At 44.7% G+C, this 18,397-nt stretch overlaps 1 protein-coding gene across 2 annotated transcripts; it reads right to left on the bottom strand.

Moving 5' to 3' along the window:
• Window positions 1–18: 18 nt before the first annotated feature.
• LOC103180439 (high affinity cGMP-specific 3',5'-cyclic phosphodiesterase 9A) lies at window positions 19–17,739 on the bottom strand. 2 transcript variants are annotated; one of them, XM_007896288.2, is made up of 14 exons: window positions 17,489–17,739; window positions 12,872–13,033; window positions 12,486–12,537; window positions 11,890–11,992; window positions 11,102–11,244; window positions 10,575–10,634; window positions 7,163–7,340; window positions 5,683–5,805; window positions 4,693–4,785; window positions 3,957–4,024; window positions 2,627–2,729; window positions 1,979–2,083; window positions 1,129–1,275; window positions 19–413 (listed from the first exon to the last, which is right to left on the bottom strand). In XM_007896288.2, the coding sequence occupies exons 1-14, from the start codon at window positions 17,574–17,576 to the stop codon at window positions 156–158; spliced, it is 1,683 nt and encodes a 560-aa protein (XP_007894479.2). In that variant the 5' UTR covers window positions 17,577–17,739; the 3' UTR covers window positions 19–155. The 2 variants fall into 2 exon arrangements, with proteins under 2 accessions (XP_007894479.2, XP_042192458.1); XM_042336524.1 differs by lacking the exons at window positions 12,486–12,537; window positions 17,489–17,739 and having other exon boundaries at window positions 12,872–12,933.
• Window positions 17,740–18,397: the final 658 nt, after the last annotated feature.

Below are 18,397 nucleotides of genomic sequence, written 5' to 3'. Positions count from 1 at the left end.
TCTGCCCAAGTTCCGTTCAAGAGTTTCTATTCTATGCAAGTTTGACATAACTCATACTTTGCACAAGTCGTATTAAATGTATGTTCCCAACTGGTACGACTTGTGAGTTTTTATTCCACTGTATTATTGTTGTTGCGAGGAGATGCTGCGGGCTCTCATTTCTTGTCACTGTTCTGTGGGGATCTGACTGCTTTCGCTTTGTGTGAGACGCTGCCAGTGACTGCTCTAAGCTGGGTTGCCTTCTCAGGTTTCTTGTGCTCAGGCTGTTCTCCACTCTTTGGCTTCTCCGTGTCCTTCTCTGACACCTTTGCCCCCTTCTCGCTCCCCGCTTGGCTTTGCTTCCCCATTTCCAAGGCGTTTTCCATCTCGGTGTAATAGTCCAAAGCCTTTCGGACAGGATCGATGAGATGTTGCTGCCGAAACAAAACTACCTTATTAGCTTTCACACGTTTATTTTCTAAGATCAATTCCGCGTTTGCCTACAAAACACACAGTGACGACACTTTACAGTAAATCCCGTTAAGCGCTTTGAGACGTCCTCCGGACTCGAAAGGCCTTATTTCAAATCTAGGGATTATTACCATTATTATTATTATTACCATTTCAATGAGCTCCCCCAAGTGGCTTCGGGGGAAACGGCAGACATGTGGAAAATTCTTAAATTCAGTCTTCAGTTTTCCGCAGTTCTTAACAAGAAATTGGCTCTCGAATTGAGATTCGATTTGAGGATTATCCACAATTCTGTGCGACAATAAATCTTAAGACAAAAGAGTCTTGCAGGCTAAGATTAGGGGGAATTCCTGAGCTCTGAGCTCTCCCCCCCCCCCGCCAGGGCAGTCGCTCGCCTGCAGGATATGCTTTAACACAGCAACAAAGCAACCACAACTTGAACATATACAGCGCCCTTCACACCGGGCAGTGTCTCGGAGTGAGTGCTTAACAGTGACGGAACCTGACGCTGAACCAGGACGAGGGAGTGACTATAAGCACGGTCAAAGAGGAAGGTCTTCAGTCGTGATCTAAGAGAGGGGAAGGAGGGGGGGTGTGGGACAAGGCGGAGGGATTGAGGGAGAGAGTTGAGGGATTAGAGGAAGTTGTGGTCTGGAGTCTGGGGTCTTTCTGACTCACCTCCAAATTGGGGAAGAGGTTTGCCAGTTCGATGAACAACGGTAGCAGCACAAAGCGGATGAAGCCAGTTTGCGATGATGACTTTCTGACCTTATCCCTGTCCATAAACGGCGAGACTGGGAGCCCTTCCAGCTTCTCCTTGTCGCTCTGAAACCAAGCGTCTGCTGATTATTGCCCAACAACAACAACAGCAACTTGCATTTACACAGCACCCCTCAGGCAGGGTAGGGTCCCAGAGCAGAGGGTTACTACTGAGCAACAAACACCCTCACCACAGGGAACTGTGGTTGTCTTTGTGCCTATCCAACGAAACTCAACAATAACAAATTGCATCCGTATATAGCACCTTTCATGTCAGGAGGGCGTCCCAAGGCGCTAAACAGTCAAAGGATTGCACCTGAGATGGGGATTGGATTCAAGAGTTCTCAAACCCGGGAATACCTTGCAACCCCCACCATCTCTCAATCCCACCATCCTGGCTGATCATTCAGCAATATGCCTCCACTTTTCAGAACTCCCTCTAATCCTGGAGTCCTGTAGCGTAGTGGTTAGGTCAAACCAAACCTGGGTTCGATTCCCGGGCAGGGCGAAACCTTCGGCAAGTTTCCTTACTCCACACGCCTCTGTTTACCCAGTAGTAAGTAGAAACCCGGTTGTTAGACGATTGGCGGATCATCCACGCCTGTTTGTGGGATGCCGCTGTGCGCAATCGGCTGCCGCGTTTCGCCCACAAAACACAGTCAATCCACTTTACAGTATATCCTGTGAAGCGCTTTGAGACGTCTCAACGACGCGATAAGGCACTGTACCAAATGCAAGGATTGTTATTATTATTATTATGATTAATTACCTGGTTGAAAAACTCCTGCAGCAAACAGTCCAGCCATGGCTCAGCCACATCCATGGGTCGGGCTTCGTTGGAGATGTCGCTAACTTTTATTATGATCATCGTGAGCTGCAAGAAAACGGTAAAGGGTGAGATTCATTGGACTTAATTTGGAACTTGATCTATCTGAGGATATTATCTTTAGTCATCCAGTAAACCTCACATAAGTCTTATCAGCTGGGACCATACATTTAACAAGTAATAATAATAATCCTTGCATTTGATTTAACACCTTATCGTGTTGTCGAGGTGACTCAAAGCGCTTCACAGAATATACTGTCCAGTGAATTGACTGTATATTTTGCGGGCGAAACCCGCAATGTGACTTCTGCGAAGCATGAGTTACGTGGAACTTATAAATAATAGGAAATTCAGCGGGACTTGGGCAGATGTACGATTTAGGCGATTGTACGATTTATACAGATCAGACTCGTGCAAGTTTTACTGTAGACGGATCACAGCTTTCAAGAACGCGATAGTTAACAGTGACCCTAACTGTCACCGGTGTGAGGCTAAGTGTACGGATAAGGCTGTAAATTGGAGATGCATAAAGAAACAGAATAGGTGCGGTCGGTAATACTAAAAGAGAAGCTGAAAAAGGTTGGTACTCACAATATCCTTGTGCTCTTTGTTGTTAAAGTCAAACACTGGCAGGATTGCTCTGAACCGGTTCAGAATGTCATTGTGACGAGTCATATCCGTGGCAAGAATGCACCTAAGGTTAAAACAAGAGGGCGACGGGGTCTGATTGCCGGTATTTCTTAACAGGTTCCCGAATAGGAAATGCGTGACTATCGAATTAGTAAACCGGGGAGGGATGTGGGGGAGAGATTATCAGTGGGTAAAAGTGGCTGAAGGCTTGCATGCGATGGTGAGATGCAGTGGGGGTGAGGGGGTGGGGGGGGAGAATGAATTAAGGAGGTTGGTGTTGGCAGAGCTAGAGGACATGGCGCAGGGGAGTAAACCCATGTTATTACAGTGCACCTTCGAGAGCAAACTTGCTCTCGTACAGATTACATCTCTAGGTTACAGCAGGAAGAGTCCGCAGACTGACTGATGTCAAGAAGCATTGCTTAAAGGTGTTACATTCAATTAGGATTGTGCCTTCATTGTCAAAGAGCATCCTTTACTGCCATAGTCTGAGGTGGCAGAAGCGGTTGAACTACGGGGTGTTCAATCTGTTATAATTCATTGTCATGCCACCTCAGTCACTTGATTGAGTTAACGGCTTACGTTTCGATGCTATTCATTGCTTAGCTTTCTTCTCTCAGGATTTGAACGAACCACCAATTATTTCTTTAATGATTGCACAAACCCAGCCAAGATTTCCTGAGGCAAAAGAGAAATTGGAACCGAAACATGACACAATGATCCAAATGTCACAAACGTTCTGCATTGTTTCATTTGTCTACGGTTTGGGCCACATTCAGCAGGGTAATGTGAATTGACTATACTTTGTGGGCCAAACGTGGCAGCCAATTGCGCACAGTAGCGTCTCACAAACAGTTGCGGATTCAGTGATCTATTTATTTATTCCTTTATGCATTTTGAACGAATTATTACCCCCGGAAAGCGATCCGCCAATCGACTAACAACCGGCTTCCTACTCACTGCTAGGTAAACAGAGGCGTGTGGTGTAAGGAAACTTGGCTAAGGTTTTGCCCCGCCCGGGAATCGAATCCAGGTCCTCTCGCTTGCGAGGCGAGCACTCTAACCAATATGCTACAGGAGTCCACTTATTGGATACAGCACTCCACTCTTGGAGGTAAATCACACCAGCGTGACTCACGGCAGTTTACAGCAGGGTTCAACATTTACGAGTCTTTCGCCCGTCTTGCAAATACCATGTCCTGAAGCCTGTTGAGAGTGTTAGAAAGGGTTGGGGGGGGGGGGGGGGGGGGTTGGGGGCTGATAAAGCTAACCGGCATGTGGGAATACTCACTTTATCATCCCCTCACGAATCCTCTTGTATTGCTCGGTTGTCAAATTTCGGAATATGTTGCTTCCAGGCTACGCAGACCGGGAAGATGGAAAATTATAGTTATGGTCATTTATCGTTTGCTGACGGATTAACGCAGTTATGTGTAGCAAAGTGTTTTGTTGTGTTCAGGATTCATATTCCTTACTTTTCAGTTGTTTCAGGTCCAATCAATAATTGTCTTAATGGCAGTGGTTTCTTTTTTAAGGAAAGGCAAACGTTTGTTCGTTAATTTTACTATAATAATAGTAAAACTAATAATAAAAAATCCTTACGTCTGCAATAGTGCATTTCACATTATCGAACGGTACGATATCAGATGTAAGGGTTACAGTGATTTAGGGTTAAAGGAGTCAAGGAAATCAAAGTGCTTCACAGGATAAAATGTAGTGACTGCATTTTTGGGGGGTGAACATTCTGATATTCCGCTACAGTTCTGCTTAGGTTTTAAAGGAGGACACACTGATCAAACAACCATTGGATGTAAACATCCAATGTACAGGAGGCCATTTGGTGCATCGAGCTTGTGCTGGTAATAGCTCCTCTACTTGAGCTAACTGGTCAAAAAACAATTCCCTGCTTGTTCCTTGGGCCCTGTTTATAATGTTCCTCTTCAAGTACGTACCCCTTCCAAATTTGTTGAGCGCTCCAAGATGCTACCAGGTGTGTAGGGCACTACATGAATGCTGTTGTTAGTTACCTTTTCTAGGATCTCAAAGGCTACGGCACAGTGATGGTTCTCCAGAGGCGAGATGTCATTGTACCTCAAGGCCAGTTCCGTGCGAGCATTGATCTGAAGGTAAAGAAAGCATTTTCCAACTTATGGGAAAAATGACGCCACCCATCAGAAAAGCGAGTGAGAATAATGATGATGATAATAATATTTTTTGTGTTTGATACAACACCATATCAAGTCATCCCAAAGCCTCAAAGCGCTTCACAGAAATTTTAATCGCAGATCAGATTTTGAGAAAGTTGTCAATACTCCTCTATCCACGGTATCCGATTCAATTTGTGGGGTGAAAGTTAGCGTAAAAATGTCGATTTGACTTAGCAACAAAAATAAATGAAACTCATTTTAAAAATGAAGTTCGCGGGCAATGAGCTGGCAAATCTGAGGCAGTTTGCATCCGGAAACATGAATAAAAAATATTTGTAAAGCTGAATCCTGATTTATGGAGTCCCATAGCATCGTGGTTTGAGCGCTCGCCTCGCAAATGAGAGGACCCGGGTTCGATTCCTGGGCGGGGAGAAACCTTAGGCAAGTTTCCTTACTCCGCACGCCTCTGTTTACCCAGATAAGTAGTGAGCCGGGTGTTAGTCGATTGGCAGATTGCTTTCTGGGAGTCAAAGATAAAAGAAATCCACGACGGTTGAGTGCAATTGGCTGCTACAATATATTCTGTGAAGCGCTTTGAGACGTCTCAACGACGTGATAAGCCACTACCTCAAAAAAAACAGTAAAAATAAAAAATTGGTCATTCTTAATCCAGGGCTGTTTGTGGGGACTCTGCTGTGTGCAATTGGCCGCCGCGTTTCGCCCACAAATATACGGTCAATTCACTTTACAGCATATTCTGCGAAGCCCTTTGAGACGTCTCGAAGACGTGAAAAGCGCTATATCAAATGCAATGATTATTATTATTATATCAAATTAAAGCATTATTATTATTATTAGGGAATGTGTTACCTGATATGCATTGTTATATCCTGTGTGGTCCAGATCATGACAGATTGCTGAGGTTAGCATTGTCAGGATATCAATGTCGTCCATATTGCTTTGAAGGTCTGTTAACCAGATCAGCCCATACATCTGCACAGAAGACACATTGCACCACATTATTATAGTGATGTATAGCGCTTTATCTCGTCATCCAGACGTCTCAAAGCGCTTCACAGGATTTCACTGTGAAGTGTAGTGACTGTGTATCAGACAGAACAGAAATACTGCAGTGCATATTCAAGGGAGTTTGTCTCAGTGTCGTGGACAACAATCCCCCAAATAAAATTGATCATTCACTGTTTGTGGGGCCCGGCAGGAAAATGGGATAAAATTGAATTAAATGATCTAATAAATTGGCGGAACAGGCTCATTGACCTTCCTGTGTTTTGATGTAGGGTTTGTTTTATTTGGCTGGTGAAAAGGAGCTAATAATCCCTTCAAAATAATAATAATAATAATAATTCGGTCACTCAATCCACGACTGTTTGTGGGACGCTGCTGTGCGCAATTGGCTGCCGCGTTTCACCCACAAAAATACACAGTCCATCCACTTTCCAGTATATTCTGTGAAGCGCTTTGGGATGTCACAAAGACCTGATAAGATACTATATCAAAGGCAAGGATTATTATTATGATTATTATTTATTTGATGTTTAGTGGATGTCGGTAGGGAAAAGCAATCGTTACTTCAGTTGGAATTGGGGTGGGGATAAGTGAGGGGGGGGGTTTGTGGGGGGGTGGGTCAAGCTGTCAGAACTAACATCGTGCTGAAAGCTCGGCAGAGAAATAAATTGCAGCTGCTTGTTTGCGGGTGTTTCTGTGGCCGGCATAGATTAGGATGTGAATGGCCTCTTCAACATGAATGAGTCCATTACATCCTGGCTCACCTACGCTGTACAGACAGAGAGTTGGTTCACGTCTGGCCTCTATTCTAAGAGCTCTTGAAATTAGTCAGCGGCACATAATTAGGCAGCACTCGTATCCTTCTAAAAGCTGTGCTCCCTCCTGAGTTCGCCGTATTCACCATAAATAACCAATAATAATCCTCGCATTTGATACAGCGCCTTATCGCGTCTTCGAGACGTCTCAAAGCGCTTCACAGAAAATACCGTAAAGCGAATTGAGTGTATATTTTGTGGGCGAAACGCAACAGCCAATCGCGCACAGCGGTGTCCCCACAAACAGTCGTGGATTGAGTGACCACATTATTATTTTTTTTTGAACCAAAGTTTGCTCTATTCGAAGAAGAACGAGGATTCAAAATTTAAAAAAAAGAAAAAAAAAAGAGCAACGGAAAATCACCAAGGGCTGTGAGTTCAAAGTCCCGCCGTGGGTGGGGGGGGCTTGAACCCACAACCTTCTGACCCAGAGGTGAGAGGGTTCCCGACTGAGCCAGGCTGACACCCGGCCGGATTCAACCCATCGCCCCATTGCTGCAGCATCTCACCATCTGAGTGACGCAGAAACAGTGCTTAAAGTTGTGGAAGGGGATGTTGTTGTAATGGCGATAGACATCGGAGAGGAACTGCTGCAGGACTTCCATCTCTATGTTGAACTTGGTCGTGAAATCGAGGTCCGTGTACATCAGCTGAAGCAAGACCATCATCTCGGCATCTTCCCACTGCCTGACCGGCAAAAAGCAGAGAGGAGCAAGTAATGTCCATAGGGACAGGAGTAGACCTTTCAGCCCCTCTAGCCTTTTTCTATCATCATAGAATTATACAGCACAAGAAGGAGACCGTTCGGTTCCATCGAGCCCATACCAGCTCTTGAAAGAGCTGTCCAAATTAATCCCACTCCCCCGCGCTCTCCCCAGAGGCTTGCAAATTTGTCCTCCCCAAAATAAAATCATAGATCAAGGCTGATCCTGTACCTCAACTCCAATTGCCGCTGACAAAATACACATTCAATTCACTTTACAGTGTATTCTGTGAAACACTTTCAGACGTCTCAAAGATGTGGTAAGGCACTATATTGAATGCAACGATTATTATTGTCATTAATTATTATTATTATTATCTCTTGATACCCTGACCTAACAAAAATCTATCCACCTCAGCATTGAAGATTGGAATGGTTCCACAGACTTTTGGGCGAGAGAGAGAGAGAGTTCCAGATTTCCATTACCCTGATGTAGCCATCATTGCAAGTCAAGACGGGCCCCACAACACAGTTGAGCCTGCGCTCTTGATCAGCACAGAGCCTCATCACTTAAGTTGCTGTAAAATGACTGCAGTAATAATAATAATATTAATAATAATTATGATCCTTGCATTTCATTTAGTGTTGTTGAGACATCTCAAAGCGCTTACTGCAAAGTAAATTGTTTTGTGGACACAACGCGGAACCCAATTGCCACAGCGATTGTCCTGCAAACAGACGTGGATTGGAGCGATCACGATGGATTATTACCCACAGAAAGTGATCCACCAATCGACTAACAATCGACTTACTTACTGCTAAGTAAACAGAGCTGTGTGGATTAAGGAAACTTGCTTAACTGGCGAGCGTGCTAACCAATATGCTACAGGAATCCAATGTCAGAGTTCGGGTACTGCGTTGAAAAAATCCTGAACGTTGTAATGCCTGATCCACTATTGCTCCCTTCTCTTCTCTTCCTTCTCTCCTCATAAAGAAACGAGAAAGCCTCTTGGTGCGAGCGTTTTGCTGAACTCCTAAACGTACATATCACTCTGGGGAAGGCTCATCAAAGAGAAAAAAGTGCTTTGAAAACACAGTATCTGAATTAAAGGGATTTTTTTCGGTGCAAACGGACTTCAAAGATACCACGCACTTTGGTAGATCATTGAAAAATATCAATGTTATCTGGCCTTGTTGTTATTTGGGCTTTTGTTAAGCGAAACAGGACACCGCAAGCTAAGAGCTCTCCTAATGGAAATCAGTCTGAGATCTATTTAACTTCCTATTTTCTCTCTGCTGCACCCCTCATAAATATGAAAGGAGGAGGCTCGCACATAGGTCTTTGATCACTTTGCACTTAAGCAGTGTGACGGCTGAAAGCTAGCGGTCCGGAGACATTGGTGAATTCAACCCAGCTCTCGCTTTGGTAGCAGTGATGTTGTGAATTGCAAAAAGGCAGAGCTGCTTTCATCCAATGTCATGACGTTTAAGTGTGCGTTTAGAACAAAAAATACCCCTCCTAATTAACTGCGGTTTCGAGGCGATTTTTTTTTTAAAGTGTCTGCGAACAGCGAGAGGAGCTTTGAGAGGAAACAGCTCACCCAAACCGAAACGCCACGCAGTTTATATAGGATATGGTTTCACTAAAAAAAAGGACATTATTATTACGTTATTAGCAGGTTTTGTTTTGTTTTGTTCCTCGTTGATAAATAAACTGCTTTCCTGTTCCACTTCTCTCCCCCCCCCCCCCCCCCACCCACCGCACCTCCCTCACACACACACTCATTTGTGAAAACACCCTTTACAGTGTATCCTGCGAAGCGCTTTGAGATATCCTCCCAACGTGAAAGGCACCGTACTGGGGTCCAATTTCGTAGCGGTTATCGCACTCACGAGCAAGCACGAGGACCTAGGTTCGATTCCCGCGTGCATCGAAACCTTAGAAAAGTTTCTTACTCCACACACACCGCTGTTTACCTAGCAGTAAGTAGGATCCTGGCTGTGAGTTGATTGGCACTTTCTGGGAGTGATAATCCCTTCAAAAAACAATAATAATAATTTGGTCACTCAATCCACGACTACTTGTGGGACGCTGCTTTGCACAATTGGTGGCCGCTTTTCGCCAAAATATACAGTCAATTCACTTCACAGTATATTCTGTGAAGCTCCTTAAGTCAACTCAATGACATGATAAGGTGCTGTAATTATTATTCAAGATGCTACCCCACTATATAAATGCAAGATGCTGCTGTATATTAAATGCGAGGATTATTATTATGATGATAAGATAGCAGTATTTTCTTTCAACTCCAAAATCATTGAGACACAGAAGCAGCCAGCAGAACTTTTTACATACGAATAGTGGTTTGCATTGTGGATTAAAAAGGCATATGTTAACCAGGGGCACTTCAACTGCTACTTCAGCATCTGCAGAACTTTGGAGGTCCACATAATCTTCACATTAAATCAGCAGGTGCAGCTGCTGCCTCAAATGATGCGATATTAAAATTAGTATCTCTGGGATAATGGTAGGAAGCGATGAGCTTTTTCCTCCGAGCTTGGTGTGCACTTAACTCATCCTTTTCACTGCCATCAGCAGCTGAGGACAGTCGAGCTTGGAACGCATCTCAAGGCAATCTCACTTGACAGTTATGTAGCTCCTTATCACATTGTTGTGATGTCTCAAAGCGCTTCACGGTATTGTAAAACTAATTGACTATGTATTTTATGGGAGAAATGCAGCAGCCAATTGCACACAGTAGTGTCCCACAAACAGTCGTGGACTGATTGATGACATGTTTTTTGGGGAGGGATTATTACCCCCAAAAAACTATCCGCCAATCACTAAAAACTAGGTTCCTACTTACTATTAGGTGAACAGAAGCGTGTGGAGTAAGGAATCTTGCCTAAAGTTTTGACTTGCCTGGTAAAACCAACTTTCAGGATAGCACTAAATTTAAATATTTTCCACAATTTTTCATTACCTTGAATTTCGAGACAAAGCGATCTTACACGAGGCTGAGACTAGGTTGAAATTCAGGTCTCCGATGCGCGCGATAAAATTCACGCATTCATTAACGCAGAGATGAAAGATACAGAGCAGAGCAGAATGATTGCTTTTTGATGCTTTCGTTCAGCTAATTAAGGAGCAAATTAATGTCAGGTTAAATAATAAATAAATCCATTTGCTGGAATCGGGAACGAAAATACTTACGTACCAGTTATTAAATGTCGGTGTCTTTAGATACTGTTTGACGTCCTTTGTAACTTCCAGAGTGCTGCATTTAAGAGGAATCAGACAAACTGTACATTAAAGATGTCACTTCACATAAGTGTACACGACAGATGTGAAGAGCAAGATATTTCAATGGTTGGAAATCCGTTTATAACTACATCAACAACATTAAAGTTATATAATGCCTTTCAAATAGTTAAACAACTTAATATTAATAATAATAACATCAGAGGGGTGATGAGGACAGTTTTTTTTAGCACAACGAGTTTGTTACGACCTGGAATGCGCTGCCTGCGAGGGTGATGCGTGCAGATTCGATAATCACCTTCAAAAGTGAATTGGATGCTTGAAAAGGAAAATAAATTGCAAGGCCGTGGGGAAAGAGCAGGGGAGTGGGGCTCGGTTGGATAGATCTTTCAAAGAGATGGGCCGAATGGCCACCTTCTGCGGTGTAGGATTCTGTGATTCCGTGGTGTCAGCAACTTGATTTCTCTGAAACTCACGTTATACCTCATTTGCAGGTACTTTTCCAGCACTTGCTGACACTCTTCCTCGGATTTTCGGAGGGGGCGGTTGTGATAGAAGTGGGACAGTTTGTCCGTACCTTCTGTCAGCTCTTTAAATAATCCCAGCCAGCTGAGGTGCTCGACACTCTAAATAAGGAAACAACGAGACGGCAACAAGTTACTTGTGCTGTGATCGCAGTCTTGCAATAATAATAATAATGATGATAATAATCCTTGCATTCGATATAGCACCTTATCACATAGAAGAAACAAATTAAAAGCGTTTCACAGATTATACTGTAAAGTGGATTGAATGTGTACTTGTGGGGGAAACACGGCAGTCAATTGCATACAGCAGTGTCACACAAACCGTCGCGGATTGAGTGACCACATTTTTTTTTGAGGCATTATTAGCCCCGGAAAGCGATCCGCCAATCGACTGACAACCGGGTTCCTAATTCCTCCCATGAAAATCCGCAGGCAAGTTTCCTTACTCCAGACACCTATATTCACCAAGTAGTAAGTAGGAACCCAGGATATTCTGTGAAGGGCATTGAGATGTCTCGAAGATTTGATAAGGCACTATATCAAAAGCAAGGATTATTATCATTATTATTATTATTAATAACACCATGGGGAATGGGGAACCTTGCTCACAATTTATTTCTGCTGCTGAGGTTCCTGATGTTTGGTAGGACTGAGATTGGGAAAAGGAATCCTGTTAAGAAATACTACAATTTAGCCCCAAGCCACCACCCGTTATCAGGATTGTGTGAAATGGAATCATCTCACCTCAAGCTTCTCCCGAAATGTTTCTACGCGATTTCTCATCTCGTACACAATGGACGGCATCGCACCAGTCATTCCCAAAACTTTCTTCTCCAGTTCTTGTAACCTGGGGTGCGGGGAGAGGGCAAAGGGCCATTAATATCACTGTCTGACAAGCTTTCCCGCTGTTTGTCCAGCTCGGGCCATCCTACCCTTCAAGGCTTTGGCTTGCAGGATTAACAGGAGCAGAGTGGGATGATTCCCTGCCCGCGGTGACTGGTCTGCCCTTCCATGTCCTGCCGATGAGCCAGGCTGGGCTGTGCTGTGCTGGACTACTGCGGACCCGCCTGGCTCAGACTAGAGACCGCCTTAGCGTGCGGGCTCGATTCTGAAACCCACTTCATGGCTGAACGTGAAACACTGCAGTGCACAACGTAACTGCTGAGTTCACCCACAAACACACACGGAGTCACTGCACTTCACAGTACATCCAATGAAACGGTATGGGATGTCCTCCCAATGTGAAAGGCACTACACCAAATGTAAGGATGATTTATTTATTATTAGCTTGTTCTGCGTCCCGAATGGTATAACACATAGAAATGACATGAATGACGGACCTTTTCTCCATAGCACACAGGTCAATCCCCAATGCTGCAGCCAAGTCCAAACCTGCAAATTAATCAGAGCGACCTTTACTTTCCTGTGGCCAACGTATAAACCTTCGGTTTCTTGTATTTGCTCTAAATTTTGGGGCACTCTTCCATGTTACAGTTACTCGGTGACTTGTGGAGTCCTGTAGCGTAGTGGTGAGAGTATTCGCCTTGCAAGCGATAGGACCTTGGTTCGATTCCCTGGCGGGGCGAAACCTCAGGCAAGTTTACTTACTCCACACACCTCGGGGTACTGAGCTGTGCTGCGTCGTGTTGAGTTGCACTGTATAATGCTGAGCTGTGCTGTATAGTGTTAAGCTACACTGTACGGATGCCTTGGTCTCATGGCTTACCTATGACCTCGCTCTTGCAGTCAACAGCGACCACCTCCAGTTTGTATCGCGTTTGCAGGGTGTTAGCCTCGAGATTTGGCGAAATGTTTATGATGCTGCCTTTTGTGTTGTACAATTTCAGGATGTCGTGAGGCCCGGCTTCAGCTGCTGCTCGGAACACCTCTGCAAAACAAACAGAAACAGAGGTACGTGGCTTTTGTGTCGGGAGAACGTCTCGAAGCCCTTCGCAGGAAATATTGCAATGTGGAGTTCTGTAGCGTGGTGGTTAGACCACTCGCCTTTCAAGCGAGAGGACCTGAGTTTGATTCCCAGGCAGAGCAAAACCTTATAATAATAATAATAATAATAATAATAATTAGGCAAGTTTCCTTACTCCACACGCCTCTGTTCACTTGGCAGTAAGTAGGAACCTGGTTGTCAGTCGATTGGCAGATTGCTTTCAAGGGATAATAAATCCCCCCCCCCCCACATAAAGAAAATGTGGTCACTCAAATCCATGACTTTTTATGGAACACTGTCGTGTGCAATTGGCTGCCGGGTTTCACCCTCAAAATGCAGTCCATTCGCTTCACTGTGTATTCTGTGAAGTGTTTTGAGACGCTTCATTATTATTATTATTATTATATTATTATTGTAATAATGATAATATAGGTTGTGTAGCCAGTGTGCATTTTTGTAGGTGAAATGCGGCAGCCAATTTACGCACAGATCAAGCCCCACACACACAGCCACAAAGTGAAATGCCACACGAATGGAACAAATCAAGATGCAGGTGGAATTTCTGCCCTTTTCCTCCGCACGCTGAAAATAATTGGATGTTTTCTGTATAATTGGTGGCAGCTGTGGATATCTCAGGTGAAACTGACGCCCTTTTTTGGCACCAGGTAATTATGTCAGCCTGCCTGCTACCAAGCTGAGAGCGAAGAGATCCTGAGTTCTGTACGTTTTTCATCTCCAATTTTCTTTTCCAGTTTTAGAGGGGAAAAAAAGGTTTGCTGTTGCCAAAGCCTTCCAATTTGCCATTCGCAAAGCGAGCACTCGTCTTGAAGAGGCGACGTGTCATCTTCTTAAAAGAAAAGTTTATTTTCATCGTTAATATTTGCATCGCTTCTCTGAGCCCAAAAAACATAGAAAGCGCAGGAAAATAAGGAGAACATTCAGCCCGTCTTTTTGTCACAAGGCTGTTTGAGACCTCCCTCAATCCCTCCGCCTTGCCACCTCCCTCCGCCTTGCCCCCTCCCTCCGCCTTGCTCCCTCCCTCTGTCTTGCCCCCTCCCTCCCTCCCCTTTTTCATGTCCCGCCTGAAAATCTTCCTCTTCGACCGTGCTTACAGCCACCTCCCCTGCCCCCCCCCGCCCCCACCCGCGGCTTGGAGTCAAGCTCCGTCACCGTTAAGCGCTCTGAGACTCTACCCTGCATGGAGCCCGCTTTGTAAGTGCAAGTTGTTGTTGTTGTTGTACTCAGACCGAAGGCCCAGGATGAACTAAAAAAATGCAAAAGGTGATAATATGAAACGTAAAGCAATTTTACTCGTATATTTCCTCGTAGTACTTAGGTTTGCAGAGATGGCTCATTCGTATGTCTCACAGGGCATTTGTACAGCACCAATTGTCCATCACAATTGATTGTCCATCCACTTGCTCGCTATCGCCGATCGGATTGATTCGAAGATCCTCTCACTCTCGTCTTCAAATCCCTTCACGCCCTGGCACCTCCCCTACCTCCCTGACCTGCTCTCTGACCTGAAGGGAGCTGTGTAAATGCAAGCTGTTGCCGTTGTGCACGTACACAAATGTTATGGGACGCACCCGTACAGAATTCAGCAATCCAGTCAACTGTTGAAACCCCGTCATTATAAGGCAGTCGTGCCCACAAGGATTCGTGTAGAACAGAATCCTCACCATGACTTCAACAGTTCGATCAATTAATCAAGCCGCTTAATGTTTACCGCCAGTGTGCCATTTATAAATAGAAAGTTTATTGCTGTTAACTCACTCCAGATCTCTGGAAGTAAATTAAGCCATCTACACTCGATGACTTTATGTTAATTTACCTCCTTGGCACGATGTAAGAAGCTGCTCAGCTTTTGTTTAATGAGCGTGGCTTACAGTAGACAGATGATAAAGTGGAGAAAATTACACCTGAACCCCAAACTTTCAGGAGTAAATTTTAACCAAAAATACACATATTAAATAAATGGTCGTATGTAAGGCTGGTCTTAAAAGTGGGGCAGGAGGGGGTGAGGCAGAGGAACTCCGAGATGGTGTCCCCGGGGGCAGAATGGCTGAAAGATCGGCCATCGTTCAGGCAAGAGACATGACGCAGGTTGGTGTTAGTGGAGGGAACAGCCAAGTAGTAGAGGAACAGCCAAGTAGTAGAGGTCACAGAGGTGGAGTGCAACAGAATGGCACTGAGGCAGATAGAAAGGCAAGTATTGCCAAAGGTGCAGCGAGAAGGATCATAACTGGACCCTGGCAGTATAATTAGTACTACTGTACTATTAGTAGCAATACAATGTATATTACATCTGATATCCGATGCCTGAAATTTCAGACCTGTAGTAGCGCTGTCATAAAACCTAATGCTTTTGAAAATCCACAAATTGAGTCACAATTTCAAAACAAAGCAGTTTAACGCCTTATCCAAAGCTCACACATCTGACAATGATAATAACAATCCTTGCATTTGATATAGCGTCTTATCACGTCTGCGAGATGACTCGAAGCGCTTCACAGAATATACCGCAAAGCGAATTGACTGTGTATTTTGTGGGCGAAACCGGGCAGCCAATTGCGCACAGCAGTGTCCCACAAACAGTCGTGGAGTGAGTGATCAAATTATTACGTTTTTTATTTTATTTTTGTTTTGAAGGGATTATCACCCCCGGAAAAGCGATCCGCCAATCGACTGACCACCGGGTTCCTGCTTACTGCCGGGTAAACAGAGGCACGTGTGTAGAGTAAGGAAACTTGCCCGAATGCCACCCTGCCTGGGAATCGAACCCAGGTCCTCTCGCTTGCGAGGCGAGTGCCTCTGACCACACAGCGTTGTGCAGGAGTGTCATTATGAGCCAAGTGCCTAACAGAGGGAGTGGCTTTTCCTCTCAATCTTCTAATGCAGAGGCGAGAGTGCTACCATACTGAGCCAAACTAATGCCCACACTTGCTCAGTGCACAATGGGGAGACTATTTTCTCCCCGCACTTTCACCCACAGCACCCACGCAGCAAAAACATAATCGATGTCCGCCAAGGTACATGAAAAAAGACTGTCAATCCGCTTGCATCAGAATCAGACAGCCAATACTTAGGACTTGCGTTGTGCGATGGGATCTTTTTTTTTTGTTCCTTCATTTCTTTTCAACAGGTGCCATTCAACTTGACACGATAATTAGTGAGCAGGAAGAGAAAAGCCAGTGGAAACCGGGCCTGGTAACTGAAAGCTTTCGCAACTAAATACAATAGAATTAATTTGCATTCAACTGATTTAGCTAGCCACACGGCCCTTAATGTTTATTTGAATCAAAGAAGCTAATAGATGTTTGGTCTGTTCTGACGCATCTGATTTCGTGCTGGCCACCAATGCAGCAAGCCCCCAATTCACTGACGCTACTGGCAAATAGATCGAGATGTTCGGGTCTCTGTGGAAAAGCATTCGGTTCGCTCAAAAGGTCAGGATAACTAATCAGAACCCATTCATGCATTTGACACAACGCCTTTTTACATTGGAAGGATGTCTCAAAGCGATTCGCAGGGTTTGCCGTAAGGTGCAGTGACTGCATATTCTGTGGGCGAACGGGGCAGCCAATTTGTGCACCTCAATGTCCCACGAACAGCCATAAAGTAAATGACCGGTTTTATCTGGGGAACTGTCAACCAGGACATCAGGTGAAACTCCTTTCACTTTTCGAAAACTGCAGTGGGATCACTAACGTTCATCTGTTGGCACCAATGGGACCGTGGTTTGGGGCATCTGATCTGCAGGACGGCACATCTGATCTGCAGAATGCAACACTCCCCCCCCCTCCCCAAACACTGTACAGTATTGCAGTATATCAGCCTAAACTCAACATCCCTACAAACCCACACAGTCTCTCTGGCTGAGAGGCGAGAGTGCTACCAACTGAGCCAGGCTGACAAATGCCAGGATTGTTATTCATTTCATAATAATGCGATGAAAACTCTGCAAAAGTACAACAGTAAAGGGAATATACAAAATATTCAGTCAATTCACTTTACAGTGAATCCCGTGAAGCACTTTGAGATGTCTCAACGAATTGCTAAGGCACTATACCAAATGCAAGGATTATTATTATTAATAATAATAATAAACACAATCTACATAATTTTTACATCCTCGGGCTCAATCAGAACCCAAGGCTGCCAGTGTACAGAGCACTGTTACACCACAGAACGAACAGGTAATGTTTAGTGGGAGCATCGCGACTTTCTCAGAAGGTCTCTGCTTAAATGCTTCTCTCATATGTTGACTACTTTCTCATCTTATTCTTTCAATTTGAGTGCAGATGCCCCTCGGGGTAAAACTCGGGATGGGGGAATAAGGACTTGAAATGATACAATCTCATGCATTGGGTATTCCCTGAGTTAAACTTCTCCTACCTTTGACATCTTGGGCTGGACAGTCGCTGCGAAATTCTGCCTGTTCAGGTCTGGCGTGCACCGTGAAATAAATTATTTTAGCTGCCATGACTGGTCTGGGCGGGAGAACAGTCTTAAGGTTGAAAGGTGCTGTTAATCTGCCGGAAAAGGTCTGTGAGGCAGCAGGTGATTACCTGACTGACTGCAGGGAGCGAGAGCAAGGATAGGAGGGGAAGGATGATGTGCGCTGAGCAATCAAGATTGAGTGGCACAGACAGAGACGCTGGGATTCAAAAGCCCAGAGAGAGAGGCACACGTGATAGAGAGAGCCATTGGGACCTCTGGTTGTTGCAGACGCTGAGGATTAATAGCTTCTCAGCAGTTAGAAGATGCTCTGCCAGTATGGAGGAATAAGGGACTGTTATTTTATTCCTAGCGTTGTGGGCTGAACAGTTTTAGCTGGTGGTTTAATTTGCTGCGAAAATAAATGTGCCGACAACGTCATTTGTTGCAGTGTGCTCTTGACTGCCTTAATAATAATGAAAATCCTTACGCTCGGGATAGCAAATAGGGTTATCTACTCTTCACAGTGGAATCCCGCAAAGCGGTTTGAGACGTGAAAGCGTGAAACGACGCCGTCGTCGTTGGATTTCGCCACAGAGGAGCGCTATGGATTTGACAGGGCAGAAAGCAAGGTTGCCAGAAATTAAAGGGTGTTTGTAGCCCAAAGATAACCAAACCCTAGCTTTCACTTGAGTGATGATTTGGTCGCTCAATCCACGACTGTTTGTGGGACACTGCCGTCTGCTAATTCACTGCCGCGTTTAGCCCACAAAATACAGTCGATGCATTTTACAGCATATTCTGTGATGCGCTTTGAGTCGTCTGAAAATCCGATAAACTGCTATATCAAATGCAAGGATTATTATT

Source organism: Callorhinchus milii, unplaced genomic scaffold, assembly GCF_018977255.1.
Source record: "Callorhinchus milii isolate IMCB2004 unplaced genomic scaffold, IMCB_Cmil_1.0 Scaffold6, whole genome shotgun sequence".
In the NCBI taxonomy this organism is placed as follows: Eukaryota; Metazoa; Chordata; class Chondrichthyes; order Chimaeriformes; family Callorhinchidae; genus Callorhinchus; species Callorhinchus milii.
Note: the sequence above shows the minus strand (reverse complement) of the source record. Positions and strands in the feature narration are given on the sequence as shown.

Excerpts from the sequence above, each read along its gene's own strand:
- LOC103180439 (XM_007896288.2), bottom strand. The coding sequence starts at position 17,576 with ATGGCAGCTAAAATAATTTATTTCACGGTGCACGCCAGACCTGAACAG. Across the intron at positions 11,993-12,485 it reads CTGTGTGCTATGGAGAAAAG|GTTACAAGAACTGGAGAAGA; the intron begins GTCCGTCATTCA and ends CCCGCACCCCAG. Across the intron at positions 4,025-4,692 it reads CCTTTGAGATCCTAGAAAAG|CCTGGAAGCAACATATTCCG; the intron begins GTAACTAACAAC and ends CGGTCTGCGTAG.